At 39.3% G+C, this 18546-nt stretch overlaps 1 protein-coding gene across 2 annotated transcripts in view; it reads right to left on the minus strand.

Moving 5' to 3' along the window:
* Positions 1-18319, minus strand: part of MCU (mitochondrial calcium uniporter) — a 195715-nt gene extending 177396 nt beyond the window's left edge. For both annotated transcript variants that reach the window (XM_086382115.1, XM_086382113.1), the window contains exon 1: positions 18161-18319. In XM_086382115.1, the coding sequence (XP_086238241.1) occupies positions 18161-18310 (150 nt within the window). In that variant the 5' untranslated portion in view covers positions 18311-18319. The remainder of the gene's footprint in view (positions 1-18160) is intronic.
* Between the last annotated feature and the right edge of the window lie 227 nt (positions 18320-18546).

Consider the following 18546-nt stretch of genomic DNA (forward strand, 5'->3'; position numbering starts at 1 on the left):
CCCCACCCCCACCAAGGATAATCAGTCTCCTGACACACACAGTTCTATCTGTTTTTGAGATATATGTAAGTGAATACTGTTTGGTGCCTGGCTTCTTTTGCCAGACACTATTATATTTGTAAAATTCACATATTATTATAAATAGCTATTCTCTGTTTACCGTGATCAATGTTTAACATTCACTGTGTGATCATGCCAGAAAACTATCTGCCCATTTTATTGTTGATAGGCATTAGGAAAATTCCAGCTTGAACTATTACAAGTAGTCCTGTTATGAACGTTTTTGTTCATGTCTTCTGGTGACTACATGCACACAATTCTGTTGTATATAAATCTAGGAGTGGAACTGATGAGTCACAGAGCATACATGTGTTTAACTTTAGTAAATAACATACATTTTTAAGGAAGAAATAGTTTAAGGTCTTTTTGAGGAAATTTGAATGATTAATGATTCATCAGAAGGTGCTGACTTAAAAAAATACTTTTAGGAGGGTAAACATATTGAAGTAGGATGGCTGATCTGCACTGCTTCCAAAGAAAGCAATTTATTTTAGAATATTTTCACCAGCAATTTTGCATATGACAATAACAGAAGTAACCAAGTCTGTCTTGTCCTTTCTGGAATTGATGATACTAAAAATTTAGGAACAAACTGAAGAGCCGTTGCTATTAAAAGTAAGTACTTTCTTGACAAGTTACAGAATATAAATGTTACAAGTCAGAAGTCTGCAGTAGTTAAGCCTGTACTCATTTAATCATACTCCTGGAAACTGAAAGACTTCAAAACTAGTTTAATACTCAGGTGGTCATATAAATGCCTTCTACATCAGTGAACATGCTAATAAAATTCATTTAATCCTAGAACAGGAAAAGAATATTATGCAAAGACTATGGGAATCTGAATAAAGCATGGATTAGTTAATAATAATGTATCAACACTGGTTCATTACTATTTATTTTTATATATATATATATATTCATTGATTATAACAAATGTACCATACTAATGTAAGATGTTAATAATAGGGAAAATGGGGAAGGGGTATCTATGAGAATTCTATATATAATCTTAGTCATTTTCCTGTAAATCCAAAACTGTTTTAAAATAAAATTTATCTTTAAAACTTCATTTAAAACTCATAACATAATCTACAGATTGTAGTACACCTGCTAAACTCTTCTTAGGACACAATCCAAATGCACTTTGAGCTGTTAGACACTCATACACACATACATACACATACAATCCTGCTATCTGTGAGCTTAGACACACAAATACATGAAGGAAGCTTTCTATCTGTGCCAGTTTTGGTTTTGCTCCTAGCTATAAAATTATTATGCAGGCTTAGACTTCTTTTCAATCCAACTAACCTAACCTTTTTTGAGTATACACTATAAGCACTTAGTGATTCATTAAGAAGCAATTCCCCAGTTACCTTCAAACGATAAAAGCATCCAAACTCCAAGTAAGGTCAATTCTCCAATAAATCATATCTTTGTGGTTTAAATCATTGAATTTTTGCTTTTACTTCACAGAAAATAAGGGAAAAAAGATTGTGCCTTACAGCTAGTAGGGAAAACAAGTAGCTCTAATGTGGTTTAAGACCTAGCAGAAGGAACCCTGAGCAAGGAAGCCGGAGACCTAGCTTCTAGCTTCAATTTTATCACTTTTCAGCTAACCTAATGAATTCAACTGTAGTCACACCATGTCTATCTCTAAGTACAACTTGAAGTTTGGTTCTTTTGTAGGAGAAATCAGCAAACTTTTTCTTAAAAGAGCCAATTATTTTAGGCTTTGTGGGTCATGTGGGTTCTGTCACAACTCAAATGTTATTAATACAAAAGCAGTCATAGACAACATGTAAATGACAAATGTGCCTGTGTTCCAATAAAACTTTATTTATAAAAAACAAGCAATGGTCTTGGTTACAGTTTGCCAGTTCCTATTCTATATATCAGGGGCAAGAAAATCAACTGACAAGTTCAATTTTGTAAAACTATTCCACTGAAATAAACTGTGTTTTGTTTGCAGGGAAAAAACGCTTATGAATCAGGATCTTCACATACCTGAGAATGTTCAAGTTTCCCCTGCGTGAACAGGTCACATCACCAATACCTAAGACAGAGCAGGAAAACACTCTTCCTTACATGGTTGTTATGACATAACAGGGGGTGTGTTAATTTATATAGGCAAAATTTACAAGGTGACCTGCAAAAGTAAAATACCAAGTTTTAGCAACTTTAGCAACAAATACAGAAACCCAAATCTCATTAACACCAATAATCACTTCTTCCTTATAGTAAGCTAAATTAATTCAGAAAACTGCCAAGGTCACTGGCTTTGCTGGGAGAGCTGTTTTGTTTCCATGTAACTCAGCTGGTTTAGAACAATAGACCCTTAGTCATCCATAACCTATTAAATTTCCAGGAGGCCAGAGTAACGAACTGTTTGAACTAATTTAGAAGTTTGATTCATTCTGGGATGGGACAGGGGTTTTTCATCAGTATAAATGGTCTAATCAAGCCAAGATCGTATTTATCATCCTTATAGGGTCTATCCTAGTAAAAATGTTCCCTTCTGTGTTAGTCACCTTGCTAAATTCAGCTTCATGTTAGCTACCAGATATTCAACAGCAGGCTGGAGCAAAGAGCCGGCCCACAAGGATCAAGCAAGTGCCTTTTTAAAAACTAATCTTAAGGAGTTCCTCTCCATGGCTTTGCAAAGTAAGCAAAAACCATGCCAAATAGTAAAAAAGGCACTTACTTGACTCCCACAGACCAGCTCCACACTCTAGCAGCTGTCACTGGCATGGTACATGGAGAGTGAGGTGGAAACGATTATCTTGCCAACCACTGTAGGAATGGTAGCGAAAGACCTAAAAGAATAGAAAAATGTAAAGTCAATGTCAAAGGAGAGGCCCTCCTGAGCCTGCTGACATGGGTACCTCAGCTTTTAATGCCGAAAAAGAAAAGGAAGTCTGAAAAGTTCAAGTCATTCTTATTACAAGCAATCCTTTAGGACAAGAGAGCACTTTTAAAAGAAAATGAATTATAACCTAGACTAAATCCAGACTGGTTATGAGAAACTCTGAAATACACTTTTTTTCCCAGAGAAAGTATTGAATCGTTCAGAAATAAAATTGAATCATAGAGAAATAATAATAAAATAAAAACAGAATCATAAGAGAAATAAAAATAGCGAGAATCTGAAGCAACAACTCTTAAATTAATACTTTTAGAAATAGTATTAAGGGGAAATTTTTTTCACATACCCCTACCATTCTAGCATTTGAAAAACAGAGAACTGTGATAAACTATACAGAAATAAGAAATATTAGTAAAAACTTAGGAGTTTCCCAGAAATAGAGGTGTCAGCCTATCGAAGTTCACTCAGGAACTTTCGCCAGTTTCAGAAACAAGTTTATAAAACTTAAGAAATTTTGGCACAGTTAAAAAAAAAAAATTCAACTCATTTGCGTATCCATACAACTCTCTGGTTTAGAAAGTATGTTTTCAAATGCTTTACTCTTGGCCATTTAATTAGAGATCATCGAAAAACAAGAAGAGTAATTTTTATTTTTATTTATTTTAAATATAAGCTTATCTTATTTTTTGGCCGTGCTGTGTGGCATCCTAGTTCCCTGATCAGGGGTCAAATCCACGCCCTCTGCAATGGAAATGCATAGTCTTAACCACTGGGCCACCGGGGACGTTCCAAGAACAATTTTTAAAAGCCTGTTTACATACCTATCTTCTCTCTCCATCCTACACTATTTATGGGTGAAATAATTTGTGGGGGAAAAAAACAGTGTGATGTGCAAGAAAAATAGCAACAGTGAAAAAACAACAATCATTCTGAATTCGCAATCCCCTCTTCTCCTCCCATCTAATCAGTCCTATCAAAACAAAACTAGCAAAAAATAAAAAAACCTCCTTTACTTGCAGGTCCATTCAGCACGCTTTTCCTCAGAACCACAATCCAAAGAAACAGGCAGTTGAGTTTACTCATTCTTGAGGCATCAGAATCCACCCAATAAAAACAAGCAAATAATTTAAGCTTTCAATCTAAATAAATTATAGCCAAAAAAGTATTCTTGCACTAGCCCTTAATTCTAATATGTTTAAATTTGGGTCACTTTTTTAATGGACAGTCTGGTGATTCAAACTACCCAGGCCTCAATTAATTTAATTAGAATGGAATATTCACTGTTAATAGCAACTCTGGCCAGACTACATCTTGGGTGCTTAACTAATGTTTTCTTCTTAATTTTGGCTTGTGTTTGCTTTGCCTCAGCTCCAGGCCCTGGAAAGCATCCCGTTTATTGGTGTTTCCCTCACTGCATCAGCATTTCTGGTTAATGCGCTACAGCAAATCACTTGGAGGTACAGCCTGAATGGAGTTCTGTACTGTGTATTCTGCAAAACTGTTCAGCCCACCATATGAAAGATATTGCAAATCAAAGACTACAGGAGACTGGCAAGAAAACATATTGCTCAGAGATTGGTTTTTTAAATTAATGACTACAAAGAAAGAATACACACTGACATACATACATAACACGTATATATGTAAACACATATATTATTAATACAATTATTTATTTCACACCACCTGCCTGCCTCAGAAAGAAGTACCTCCCCTCAGTCCCACACTTTGTTTTTCCTTTACTGCATCAAAACCATGACACAATCCAAGAATCGGTTTTTGGTTTATTTTTTACCACATAACAGACATATCTTTTTACAAAACAAAGCATATAGCTTTAAAATACAAATTACTCCAAACACACAGAAAAGAAATAATGACTAAATACCAACAAGTTTCTATCCACAGCTTGCCTGCACTTGAAAAATCTGAGAATTTTAATAGAATTAACCAAGCTTTTGCTGCATCTCAGTCCCTTATGAGTTCACTGTAATACAGCAGATGCTGTTCTGCATTTTGTATAAGACACGCTCATCTGTGTAATGAAACATTACTCGTCTCTGCCTTCTCTTGGGAAGTATAAAGGGCTTTCCCAGAAAAATGATAAATGAGGACATTCCACACCAAAAAAGGAATTGGCCTTTTTGAAAGTCAAAACAACATTCCTAATCTGACTTTTAAAATGACATATTTCTCTTTCCTATCCCCCTAAAATGTTCAGCTAAAAAGGTTTTCAGTTAACAGGAAAATGGATAAATATGTGCAACAGAGAATGAAACACCCCCCAGCTAAAAATGAATGAGTCAGAACCAAAGGTATCAACTACACAATTTAAGTTTTAAGCAAAAAAGAACAAATTATATAAGGATATATCCAATGTAATATCTTCTAAATAAGACTTAAAACATGTTTACAATGTTGTATGAGCTATATGGCATAAACATATACAAGGGAAACATCAAACTGGAGAGTGTTTGGCAAAGAGGAGAGGAAATAGGCCTGAGGAAGGCAACCTGGGGTAGCAATTATAATTGTATTATTTCTTAAGCTAAAAGAAATACATTATTCTACTTGTTTTTATAGACATTACATACTTCATAATTTAAAAAAAGACTTTTCCCTTTATATGTTTGACGAACAACAAAATTCTTTATGAAGGACATCCACTTCCCCACCCCCAGCACCAGAAAACCACCACCCTCAGCTGTCAGTATGGCCTTTCCAAGCGGGCTTCTTTGAGAGCCTGATCCTCAGTAGTTATCTTTTTTCTTCTGCTAGTGCTGCTACTTTCTGATGCTGGCTGTGATGTAACCTTCCAGATCCATATCTCAGAGCCTCAGCCTGTCTCTACTTTTAATCTTACCAAGAGTATTCGTTTTAGGCAAGAAATCTATTACACATAGTTTCCTTTCATTTCCCCCCTTTAACTGCTGAAAGCTCTAGTAATCATTAAAAAGAGAGCCATTATGTATCTAAAGCTCACTGGACTTTGTGGCAGTTGGCCAAGCTATGAACTCTATTTCCTTCTGAATCAACTACTAACACAGGATGAGATATTAAAATTAAAGAAAGTACTGAGTTCAAGTCTCCATTTAATAAATGAACATTCCAAAATTTTGTAACATCGTATATACTACAATTCTGTTCTACCATCTCAATTGTGCTTGGATAACATTTTGTTTTGATGCTTAAGTCAGAGCTAGAAATGGAAAAAAATAAATTTCATATTTTGGGGGGTTAACGAGAACAAAATAAGAAAACAAAACCCAATTACTAACATGCATATAGATGAGACATTCAGACAGAGTATACCCTTGGGATCCCCTCAAAAACAAAAACAACAACAAAATCACTATTACCTCTTTGTGATCAGAAAACTCATTTTTTCCTGTCTACTCAGCAGCTTCTGTCCTTAGCATTCAAAGATCACGGAAAGAGAGGTAGTAAGAAAGAGACAGGGACAGACATTAGCTGGTATTCTTCTGTTTACGAAAGAAATGTAATTCCATCAAAACCAAACCAAAAACTTTCCATTTTCTCACTTGCTTTTTACTACTTCCACTTCATTCCATCTTTAAACACTTCTTTAAAGTATTCTGACAGCTATAATCTGTTTTAAAGTGAAAAATAGGTTTTTATCACACTTGGCCACTTGCCACAGCCCTAGCAGCTAGCAGAATTCTGGCAGTACAAGATACAGGATACAGTGGGGGTAGATGGAAATACAGAAGATTTGTTCCAAAATAAACACCTCCAAAAACCTGTCATCTTTGGAAATATGTATCAGTAGGGAATATAGAGTTGGCAGCACCTCGTTCAAATAGTTCCTTTCTCTTTTCAGCAGTGCCCAGCCCTTCACTCTTCTCTATTCTCCTTCACTTGCTCCAAATACCTCCCAGGTAGATGTCACTGTGTCAATTTCTTAAATTACCTATAGCGTACATTCTTTTTTTTCCATTACTCTTTTTACTTAACATTGCACATAGCCATGCTTGTTTCAGCACAACCTGTGAAGTCTTTTAAGATTATCAGCTGCTGTCTGAAGCAAAGTCATTCCTTCTTGATAGCTCTATGATTTCCATCTGTAGAATCAAGGCACAGGGAACAAGATGATATACCAGGTTGAAGGAGTCGGACAATGGTCCCTAGGACTTTTTAACTCACTGACTCATTTGTCCAACACTGACTGAATGTCTACATTCACGACACTGTAGTAGACTCAGTTCACAGGGTTTGGAAGACCAGACTACTATGAACAACTAACCACTTGTTAAGATTTTCACACTGGGGATTCCTGTAGTATAAAATCAAAGAAACATTTTCTGTTCCAGTCTGGCAGGTCACAACTCAGAATTCATGAATGATTAGCACAGTCCTGTCTCACAACACACCATCATTAACTGCTTTTTTCCTCCTCCCTTCTCTCCAACTCTGAATTTCCCACCATATCTTTACCTCTTTTCCAACTCCCTCAGCAGTTTGAATTAGAAGAAGAAGAAAAAAGAAAGATGGAAACAAAGGCTTAATGAATTAAGAGGAACGTAGGGTAAATTGTTCATCAAGATGTCAGAAGTAATTATGCAAACTGTCCTGAAAAGGAATTGGAAGGCTCTTTTTTTGTCACTTCAAGCCCTTTGCTCTTGTGAGAATAAGTAAACATATAACCATCAGTTACTGATTTTATACAAGCTAGCCAATGAAATAACATAAAAATTGCTTGTCGTGTTACATAAAAATGATAAATTAGAATTAAAGAACTTTTTAGGTTCACCTGACCAAGCATCCGTATTGAACTGACAAAAATAATAGGATCAAAGAGGTTATGCCACTCACTCAAAGTCAAACAGCAAGTTATGGAAGAGAAAGCAGCAGAGCCCAGACCCCTAACTCCATTATACCACATAGCACATAATTCTCTTCAATTACTTCTTATTTTGGTGACTGGGAAACACACACACACACAAATACATACACACTCTTAGCACTTCCATCTTTTCATTTGTTTAACCATCCCAGAGAACTATTAATAATAAATTCTGTGATGGTACAACTATTATTTGCTCCCATAAGATTTCAAAACGTTCATCAACTACACCGCAAATACAATCTTTTCTGGTAGAGCAGATACACTAATGCCTCTAAAAAATTGTCATAATTGTAAAGTAAATATTTACCTTTGTATTATAATAAAACCTAGAAGACCAAAGAATATGTGCTCTCCAGTAAGAAAGCCAGTAAGGTCCTAGTCAATTAAAATGTTAGAGAAATCATTTCAAATAACTTGTTCTCAACCCTACATAAAGGCTCAGCGCCAAAGAATTGATGCTTTCAAACTGTGGAAAGCATCTTTGGAGAAGAATCTGCAAAGTCCCTTGGACAGCAAAAAGATCAAACGAATCAATCTTAAAGGAAATCAACTCTGAATATTCATTGGAAGGACTGATGTTGAAGCTCCAATATTTTGGCCATCTAAGGTGAAGAGTTGACTCATTTGAAAAGACCCTGATGCTGGGAAAGACAGAAGGCAGAAGGAGAAGGGCCAACAGAGGATGAGATGGCTGGATGGCATCACTGACTCAGTGGACGTGGGTTTGAGTAAACTCCGGGAGATGGTGAAGGACACGGAAGTCTGGCGTGCTGCAGTTCATGGGGTCGCAAAGAGTCGGACACGACTTAGCAAGTGAACAACAACAACAACATATATGTGTGTGTGTGAGTGTGTGTGTGTATATATCACTACACTTGCAACACTGAGGGATAATACATATATATTCCTACTACTTCTGCCACTCCAATTTCTCATATTATGAATTTCTCAGAGAAATTCATAATATGAGAAAGAAGACTACATTCATAATATGAGAAAGAAGACTGCTAAAATTTCACTAAGAAAAGATTTCATGCTTAGGAATAGCTAGTTTTGTTTGCTTATTTGTTTTTTAAAAGATAAGATCCTCATACTTAAAATTGGTATTTAATGCTTAATCATACTTAATGCTTAATATTTCCTAAAGGAAATCAAATATCACAGAAATGGAAAGTTAAAGGGAACAAAGCCCAATAAAATTACTCAAAAGTATTCATCTAGTTAATGAACATGTTAAGAGTTTCTGCTTTGGCAGAGTATAATACACAGAACATATTCTTTCAACAAGATCTGCTGAATGCTTATCATGCTATGTGAACTTTTTCATACTGCTATGCAAATCTTCCAGATTTTGATATTATGCGGTACAGGTAGGGAGGCAGGAATAGGGATAATGTGGATATCTGATTTTATATATAAATTTTTTAATAATTTAAAAATAATTAAACCAGTTTTTTTAATACAAAAGCAGAGGTGTAGAAAAAACAACAAAGAAACATACTCAACATGACAATAAAAAGAAACTCACAGAAAAGGTCAAAAAATAAAATTTCTGTACTTGAGTAATACAGTCAGAAAGGCTGCCTTTCTACCTAGTACTTACTAGCTGAGTAACAGCCCACAGCCAAGTCCTATCAGCAGTCCACAGCCAGTCAAGTCTTATCAACTCTACTTCCTAAACCTCCCTTCTCTCTGTTCTCTTGTTCTCTATCCTCAATGCTACTGTCCTAGTTTAGACACCTTTTGCCTGGTCAATTAAGATGTTCTACTTGTGTCTGTTGTCTTTCCAGCCCCAGCCTCTCCAACGAAGTCCGCACACTGATGCCGGTGTGAACCTAAAAGCAGAACCTAACCATGATTCAACTGCTTGAAATTCTTCCCTTGCTCACCTATTTGACAAGTAGCATTTCTGCAAACTGTAGCTTAAACTGCACAATCAGTTTAAATGGGTCTCAACCAGAATTTCCTTAAGAAAACAGAATAGAAACTGTACATGCCTTATACTTAGTAAAAATATTGTAGCATGAGACCTTTCCCAGTTTTATGCACACATGCATATACTCAATCAAAATACAAAAGTTATTTCTACTGTGGGTTGAGTTTTTTAAAAAAATGCTGACTTAATAAAATTTCAGCTCCTTCGCAGGTTCTTTCACAATCTGATCCTTTATCATAGCAAGCGGTTAAGAGACAGGCTCTGGAGCCAGACTACGTGGGTTTACACACTAGCTATGCCACTCACTAGCTGTGTTATCCTGGGCGAGTCATTTACTAGCTGTGTGTCACTGACTGACTGTGATTCTGGGCAAATCACTCAATCAGCCTGATGCAACTCAGTTTCACTATCTGTAAAACAAGGATAATAGCAGTACCTGCTCATAGGGTGTCACAAGAATTAAGTGAGACTGTATAGTGCTTGGGACATGGTGCACTTGATACATTTTATTATTGGTATCACTACTACTGTCCAACTTAATCTCCAGCTGTTCTTACCCAAACTCCAATTCTAACAAATGACTGGCTGTTTCTCAAGTACATTGTACCCCTCACACTGTCATGTTAGATACCACTGCTGCCTTAAATATGAATCGACCTTTTCAGCCCCCCACACATTATATTTCCTCATATTTCAGCTCAAGCAAGGTCTCCCCACTTAAAGGCTTTCCTAACATCCTTTGGTAGCTCTCAGTGTTCCCACTGAGTCTCTACAGGGGAAAAAAGAAAGAGCATAGCCAGCTGCAGTCTTGTTTATGAAGGTCTCCTGGCCAGGCTGTGAACCCTTAGAACCACAAGAGAAACATGTCTCTTTACCAGCAGTGTCTCACAGAGAGTAGGTGTTCCACAGATATTCTCTGAATGACTCTAGGTTATTCATCTTTCTAGGTCTTTATTTTCTCATTTGTACAATGGGGACAGTATTTTGCCTGAAGGGTTGTTATGGAGTACACTACACAATGTTGTAAGTGTTTGATAAGGAAGCAATGCTCAGCTATTACCAGGTTTACTGGGTGGCACTTTTTAGAATCTCAAACTGAATTTCAAAGATCTCGGGCAGGGGGCGTGGTGGGGGCGGCTTGAGGAGCAATACCTTAGACCTTTATCAGCTAAAATCTGGTGGGGAGAGTAAAAAAAAAAAGATTTAAGAAATGTAGCCAATGGGAGGGATAAGATCTCTTGGAAGAAACTGCAGCAGATGCTTGAGAAACAAAACTGAAGGAGCAGACCCTGAAAAGGAAGGAAGACCCACACTGACAACCAGCATGCTACAGCTTTAATTTCAGCCAGACTCAGGCTTACATCTCAGCTCCAAAACATTTGTTCATCTTTGCATCCCTATCATTAAAACAGTTTATGAAACGAAAAGAAGAAATTAATCTATTTCATCCTCAATTTCCTTATCTATAAAACTAGCACAATAATACCTTTCATAGGGTTATGGTAAGAATTAAACATGGAAACACAATGCCTTTAACTCTGAAATGCTTTCTTCTATATCTACCCCTCTATCTTTAAAGGCCAGGTAGTTCAGCTAACCTATTTGCTCTCCTGTTATTTTATAAACTATCAGTTGCATTAATACTCTTAAACTTCCTGTAACATCATTTACCATAGGTAAGAAGTACAAAGTGGGCCAGTCTTAGAAGGCAAAAAAGAAATTTTAAACATCTTGCAACCTGTAAGATAGTAAACTCAGGACTGAACATTTGAGACTACCCTCTGGATAGCATCATACACCCAATGGGCTCTGCTCAGCAGTTTTCTGGTGATTATTACAAGTGCTCTCACCAAAAGAAAGTGGACAATAATAAGAAAAAATATGTACAAACTGAAAACTTTAGTAACAAAGCATAAAAGGTAAACATTTCACCCTTTTGGATTAATAAGTATTATTAACATCATCAAAGGACTTGTAGAAAGACTCTTATTTTTAACAGATGTCAAAATGCAATGTCGTATTAACCAATTATTCCAGAACTGAAGTAGAAAAAGTTCAGTTTTAGTATGCTAGTAAAGCCAGTTAGTGATGTAATTTACCAAGTTATGCTTTTACCAATAAAAAAAATTCGAGCCTGTACATGGTTTATGGGTCAAGAATTCACTAAGCTTATTAAAACTACTTTGCTTGAAGTCACCTTTGATTTTTACACAAGCTGTCTCACTGCAAGCATTTAACAAAGTGCAGTGAAATAAATGGATCATTTTCCATTTGTGTTCAGCTGCAGAGGACAGGTTTTTTTTAACCAGATGTCATCAAGCTTAATCTAAATCAGGGAGTAACCAAAATTCAGTTTGACTTTAGGGTCTTGCTGGAAGAATTTGACCCCAATTCACTTTCAAAAACCAGTCTCAGCTTAATCATTTTTAGAATGAAACAGAATTATATAATTTCAAGGGGGAAAAAACTGAATGGGAAAATTAGCAGATGTGTTAGCCATTATCAGCTCTGTAGTAACTTGTTAGGTACCAAGGAAATAAAAGTTCCTTTCCTTTACCTACAGTCTTGTCAAGCTCTAAATTCTAGGACTCTTTTAGGTACATGTCTTCCACAGTAACATCTTCCTGTAACATGTTGTTCCTGTACTGTATCAATCAGTCAAATAAAGATTAGAGGATTCCTCTATACTGAGTGGGCTTCCCTGGTGGCTCAGAGGTTAAAGCGTCTGCCTCCAATTCGGGAGACCTGGGTTTGATCCCTGGGTCGGGAAGATCCCCTGGAGAAGCAAATGGTAACCCACTCCAGTTTTCTTGCCTGGAGAATCCCATAGACGGAGAAGCCTGGTAGGCTACAGTCCACGGGGTCGCAAAGAATCGGACACAACTGAGCGATTTCACTTCACTTCACTTCTATACTGAGTGGTTATCTTGAGATCTTAAAAGGTAATTATCTCCTTAATTACAGGAAAACAAACAGTAATTATTTAAGAAAACCCACAAAGCACAAAGCCAGAATATAAAAAGAAATAAAAACCTACATCTCAGGAGTTATTGAGAAAATGGTATCAGCGAAGTGCTACTATGGAAGACCATAACCACTCCTTGATCGCACTTTCAAACAGGAGGAAGCCCCAAAACCAAACGAATTCACATTCAAGTTGTTGTCTTTGTCATACGCCATTCTTGATGCTGCCTTTCTATTTAGATTCCCTCTTGGAGCAGAGTTCCATAAAGCATAAAATAGAACCCCTTGAGACTTAGAAAAGTTCAATTAATCAGAGTTTGTTGACTAAATCCAAATTTACTCCTCCAACTATCTTTGGGGCTCAAAATAAACAAGATTTTAAAATAAAGTTTCCTTAATAAGTCTGCTCTAAGCATATTTATCCAGAACCCTCAAAATCTTAGTATTTTAGTCCTCTAAAACAACAATAAATCTAGACTCTGATTCAAACATATATTTCTAATAATCTGGGTATTTCTTTTACTTTGGATAGAAAGTTTGTACCCCCCCCACCCCCCAGTAGACCTAATACAATGTTACCAACTCTCCTTTACTAGTCCACCATCAGTCCAGTTCAGTTCAGTCGCTCAGTCGTGTCCTACTCTTTGCGACCCCATGAATTGCAGCACGCCAGGCCTCCCTGTCCATCACCAACTCCCGGAGTTCACCCAGACTCAACGTCCATCGAGTCAGTGATGCCATCCAGCCATCTCATCCTCTGTTGTCCCCTTCTCCTCCTGCCCACAATCCCTCCCAGCATCAGAGTCTTTTCCAATGAGTCAACTCTTCGCATAAGGTGGCCAAAGTACTGGAGTTTCACCTTTAGCATCATTCCTTCCAAAGAAATCCCAGGGCTGATCTCCTTCAGAATGGACTGGTTGGATCTCCTTGCAGTCCAAGGGACTCTCAAGAGTCTTCTCCAACACCACAGTTCAAAAGCATCAATTCTTCGGCGCTCAGCCTTCTTTACAGTCCAACTCTCCATAAACAAGTGTAATATATAACCAAGGACAGCATTGACAATAACAAACTTAAAGCAATTACCCAAATTAACCAAATATGGTTACCTAAGCAATAAGTCATTAAACAAGTCAAGGTTGGGGGAGGGGGCGTGGCAGAGCACACCTTTTCACTGGCAAGCAGACAAAAGGGTGTGTATTTGTTATCTATGTATCTAGCACTGCTCTGGAGTCCATGAGGGACTAAAAGGAAACAAGATACACAATCTTTGCCCAGAAAGATAAGACATCCACAAATGAAACATTTAGAGAACAAGCCAGAGTCAATCTGTATCCTGAAAATAATAAATCCTACCAGCATTCAGAGAAGACAGAACAGAACAATGGGAAGGGGTTAAAAGCTAGGAAACACACAAGATTCAGACTAGGATTGCTCCTTGAATCCACCTCTATTTAAAAGCATTTTTATCCCATGGACATGTATGCTGCTGCTGCTGCTGCTGCTGCCGCTAAATCGCTTCAGTCGTGTCCGACTCTGTGCGACCCCATAGACGGCAGCCCACCAGGCTCCCCCGTCCCTGGGATTCTCCAGGCAAGATCACTGGAGTGGGTTGCCGTTTCATGAAAGTGAAAAGTGAAAGTGAAGACGCTCGGTCATGTCTGACTCTTAGCTACCCCATGGACTACAGCCCACCAGGCTCCTTCGTCCATGGGATTTTCCAGGCAAGAGTACTGGAGTGGGGTGCCATTGGCTTCTCCATGGACATGTATACACTCCTACATTTAAAACAGGTAACCAACAGGGACCTACTATATAGCACATGGAACTCTGCTCAATGTTATGTGACAGGTTGGATAGGAGGGGAGTTTGGGGGAGAAGGGATGCATGCACATGTATGGCTAAGTCTCTTCACCATTCACCTGAAACTATCACAACATTGTTTGTTAATTGACTATACCCCAATACAAAATAAAAACTTCAAAAAAAAATGTTTTTAAAGAATTTTTATCCCAGATGTCATTAACCACAAACGGAACAAGTCACTTCCCTTGGTTCCCATTAGGTCTGTTTTCTCATCTGTAAAGTGAGGAAGTTAGGTTCAAAGAGGAGTCACAGGTCCCAGTCTCTCACATAAAATGGACCTTAGAAGATAGAGGAGTGATTAAGACTAAAATTCCACTACAAAAACCGCATAAACATTTAGTATGGATATATGAGACGCTGGTTTAAGTACAGTGGAGTATTTGTGCTGAGTGGATCTGGCAAGGTAAGACTCAGCCAGTTCATAAGGATCCCAATTAAAGAACTGGGACTTGTCTCCGTGTCAGGCAATGTAACCTCTCTTAAGGTTACATTACTCTCTTAAAACTTCTAGGTTAAAAGAAAACAAAATAAAAAGCTTTCTCAGGTTAAACTGAAATGATATCACTGCCAAAGAACTACAATGTGTAAAGCAGAAAGGGACAGCCATGATCCGTAACAGTATAACGACAGACTTAAGAGATTTAGTAATTCAGCATAGCCGTTGACCACTAGGAAATGCCAACATTCAGGCTATCATAATCAGAGATGAGACAGATGGAGCAAAGAAATTACACAACCCACAGTGAAAGGCAGTTCCCTTCAAAGAATCATCCTTGAAAACAGCCACCTTCACTAACTGCACAGAAAGACATGCAACAAATATTTAAGATCAGTCTTCATTACAGCCACAGGCTGGAAAGCAATAACAGGCTCTTCACACAGAAAAGGAAAAAATTACACTAGATGGTGCTACAACTACTGACTAAGCCCCTGCAGCTTTTCTCCCATTTACTCAGTTGAACAATGGTTTAATGGGGGGGGGGGGGGGGGGGCGGTGAAGGGAGGGGGATGTCGGGGGGGAGGAGGCCAAGTTCGGTTTCATAACTTCACAACCACTTTTACCTATATTAGCTGAACTGCATTGCTCTGGGCTTGTTCTTCAAATCTGGAACAGATTCAAAAACATGCCTCTCAAGCAAAAACTCAACCAGTACTATAACTGGTTATTTATACTGATTAATTAAATTGACTCTAATTTACCAGACTTACTACAGCAGAACAAAAGTGGCACAAGCAGGACTTGTGATCTGTCCAATGCAGAGTGCCATCTGCTGCACACGCGCCGGATGTCACCCACACAAGACTCAACCTCAGCCTCTTCTCAGGGACCTTTATAAGAGCAAGTTGTTTGTTCTATATTGCCTAATACACGTGCCTCAAACCAACAGAGGAGAATTCTCATTCATGGGGTTTTGAAATACCAGTACTTTCATAACAAGCAGTAGTAAGTTTTAAAAGGAAGGAGAAAGATGTGAAGGAGCAACTGCACTTTATAATCAAAAGAATACAATAAGAGGGAAAGAAATATCTGGAGTGGATCAGAGTCCTAAAACCGTTGTATATTCCCCATATAATCTTGGCCACATCTCTCCCCTTTCTGGATCTCAATTTCAGGCATAAAATGTCAAGAATTAAATAGGTCTCTAAGAGATATCTTTCAAATTTTGAGCCTTGTGAGGAATCAAAAAATAATAGATGGAGACAGCAGTACACATGATAGCTTTGGAGCAATCATAGAAAAAGAAAAAAAATAACTTTACATATTTTAAATAATCAGGCACAACTTTTTTCAAAATCTTACAATGCTAAGTTCATTTTCAAGTCACCATTCTTACAACACTTCCGCCCATCAGAAATAACACTTCATTTAGTTGTGCTTTCAGCTCAAATTTGGCACATCACTTTTACCCACACCAGAATAGCACAGAAAAACACTTTCATGAAGTACCTGCACAAGCAAGGCACTCACAGCCTGACAGACTCGCATAGTGGAAAATACACAAGGCACAAATTTCAAAACGCTAAATGAACACCACACCCAAATAGTCTAAAAAACAACTGCAAAGTCGAATATATTATCAAAATACAGAGACAAAGACAACTTGGTAAGTCTTTAAATAGTTTGAGGGGTAGGGGAATGCAATCAGATTTTTGGGTGGCCTTATGTTTTTAAATGAACAAAACATATAACTGGAGGCTATGAAACATGCAAATCTAAATTGAACTGTGGAAAGCTCGGCTCTCACCCAAAAGCTTCAGCAAAGCAATATGTCAGTATGCCAAAATGAAGTACAATTTTCTCACAAGGAGGAGGAGAGGGTCCATATCTGTGACTAACAATAACAATACCATCTTGCATTTAAAGAGCATTAGTTCTTTTCACTACTCTTTCAGACACCTAATTTTATGCTGTCAACAGTCTTAGGGTATCCTCTAAAAACCGCCAGTTCAGTTTCCTCTCAAGAGCCATGTGATCAGAACAAGAAGACAGGTGGGTGTATTTGTTGAGGGCTGAAGGTACTAGTTTCTGCTATCAGGCAGTCTGCAGTGATTTCTCATTACCACACTATACAACTTTGCCCTAGGAAATAAAACCTACACTCTTTCTTTTGGAGTTGGCCAGATCAGATCAAAAATATGGATCTAGAAAGTCCAAAGAAAGATAACCTGCTGACTTGTTAAATCAAGAATTCCAAGTCAACTTGATCTCTTGCAACTTAAAAAGAAATATACACACACCCCAAAGCTGTTCAAATAGAAACTCCTGTGCGTTGCCAGCCAATGAAAGCCAGCAATAACGGGTTAATACAACCACCAAAACCCTGCCGCTGGGAACAACTTGTCATATTCGCTTCCCCTCTGCCTGCTGCCCACCCTTCCTTTTTCAGGCAAGCACAAGCTTATAAACCAGCCCTCCAAAAGGGCCACCGAGGACCTTTAAGGACCTGAGAGGATGGAGCTTGCCTCCTGAAGCAATGCAGTATCCATCGCAAGGGTGCTGTGCCCCATGCCCACAAGCAGGAAGTCACAGAAAGGGATAAAGTTTGATTTTCCGCCTTGCCGGTTCACATAGGGCCGAGAAGAGAACGAGGGAGCAGCCCCGCTGGGGTTCAGGGTTGCCCTCCGGGGGACAGTTCCCAGCAGCATGGCACTGCCACTCCTGACACAGACACAAGGCAGCCGCGGCAACTCAGGACACCCCAACCCGCCCGGAGGAGAAGGGAAAGGGGACAACTTGAACAGTGCTCAGTTAGGGAGCAATGGAGCAGAGCTGTTAAGGAAAAAAGAGGGAGGGACCGAGATTGGGGCGGGTCGGGGAGAGGTTCAAGTCCCTTCCCTTCCCCGCCCTGGTGTCCCCGGTCCTGCGGGGACATCCCAGCCGTCGCCCCTCCTCCTCCTCCTCCCGGCTTCCTCCGCCCTTCTTTTATTCCTGGTTGCCGCCGCAGGCGCCTGAAGGGCACGGCGGCTCCTCGGTGCCCGGCAACCTCGGGAGCGGCCGCGAGTTGAGGGAACTCGCCCGCTGCCCCGGCGGCCTGCCTGCCGGCGGCTCCCACACGCCAGCACCGCCCCGCCCTCCCCGGAGCCGCCAGGCGCGCTCGCTCACCGTCCGGTGGTGCTGCTGCTGCCGGTGGCGGCTGACGCCCAGAGCAGGGAAGCAGCCCGCAGTCAGCGCTCCGCAGCCGCCGGCGCCCCCGCCGCCGCCACCCCGGGAGGAGAGGAGCAGCAGCAGCGATCTACCTGCGGCGGCCGCCATCTCTCAACTGTAAACGGCGCCGACCCAGGCAGCGCAGCGGACGGCCGGGGCGGAGCTAAGGCCGCCACTCACCGGCGCCGGCCCAACTGCCGCCCTGGACTGAGTTGATGAGGCGGGGCTTCGTGCAAGGTCCAATCGACAGGCAGCAGAACCACACTAGAGACTGCCTGTCTCTTCCAGAGTTACCTATTGTGGGGCATAGTCAATTACGGGCAAATTCTAGGGAACGGGTAATT

This window comes from Bos grunniens, chromosome 28 (genome assembly GCF_055505025.1).
Source record: "Bos grunniens cultivar Pamir isolate PY7600 chromosome 28, Bosgru_T2T1.0, whole genome shotgun sequence".
Taxonomy (NCBI): domain Eukaryota; kingdom Metazoa; phylum Chordata; class Mammalia; order Artiodactyla; family Bovidae; genus Bos; species Bos grunniens.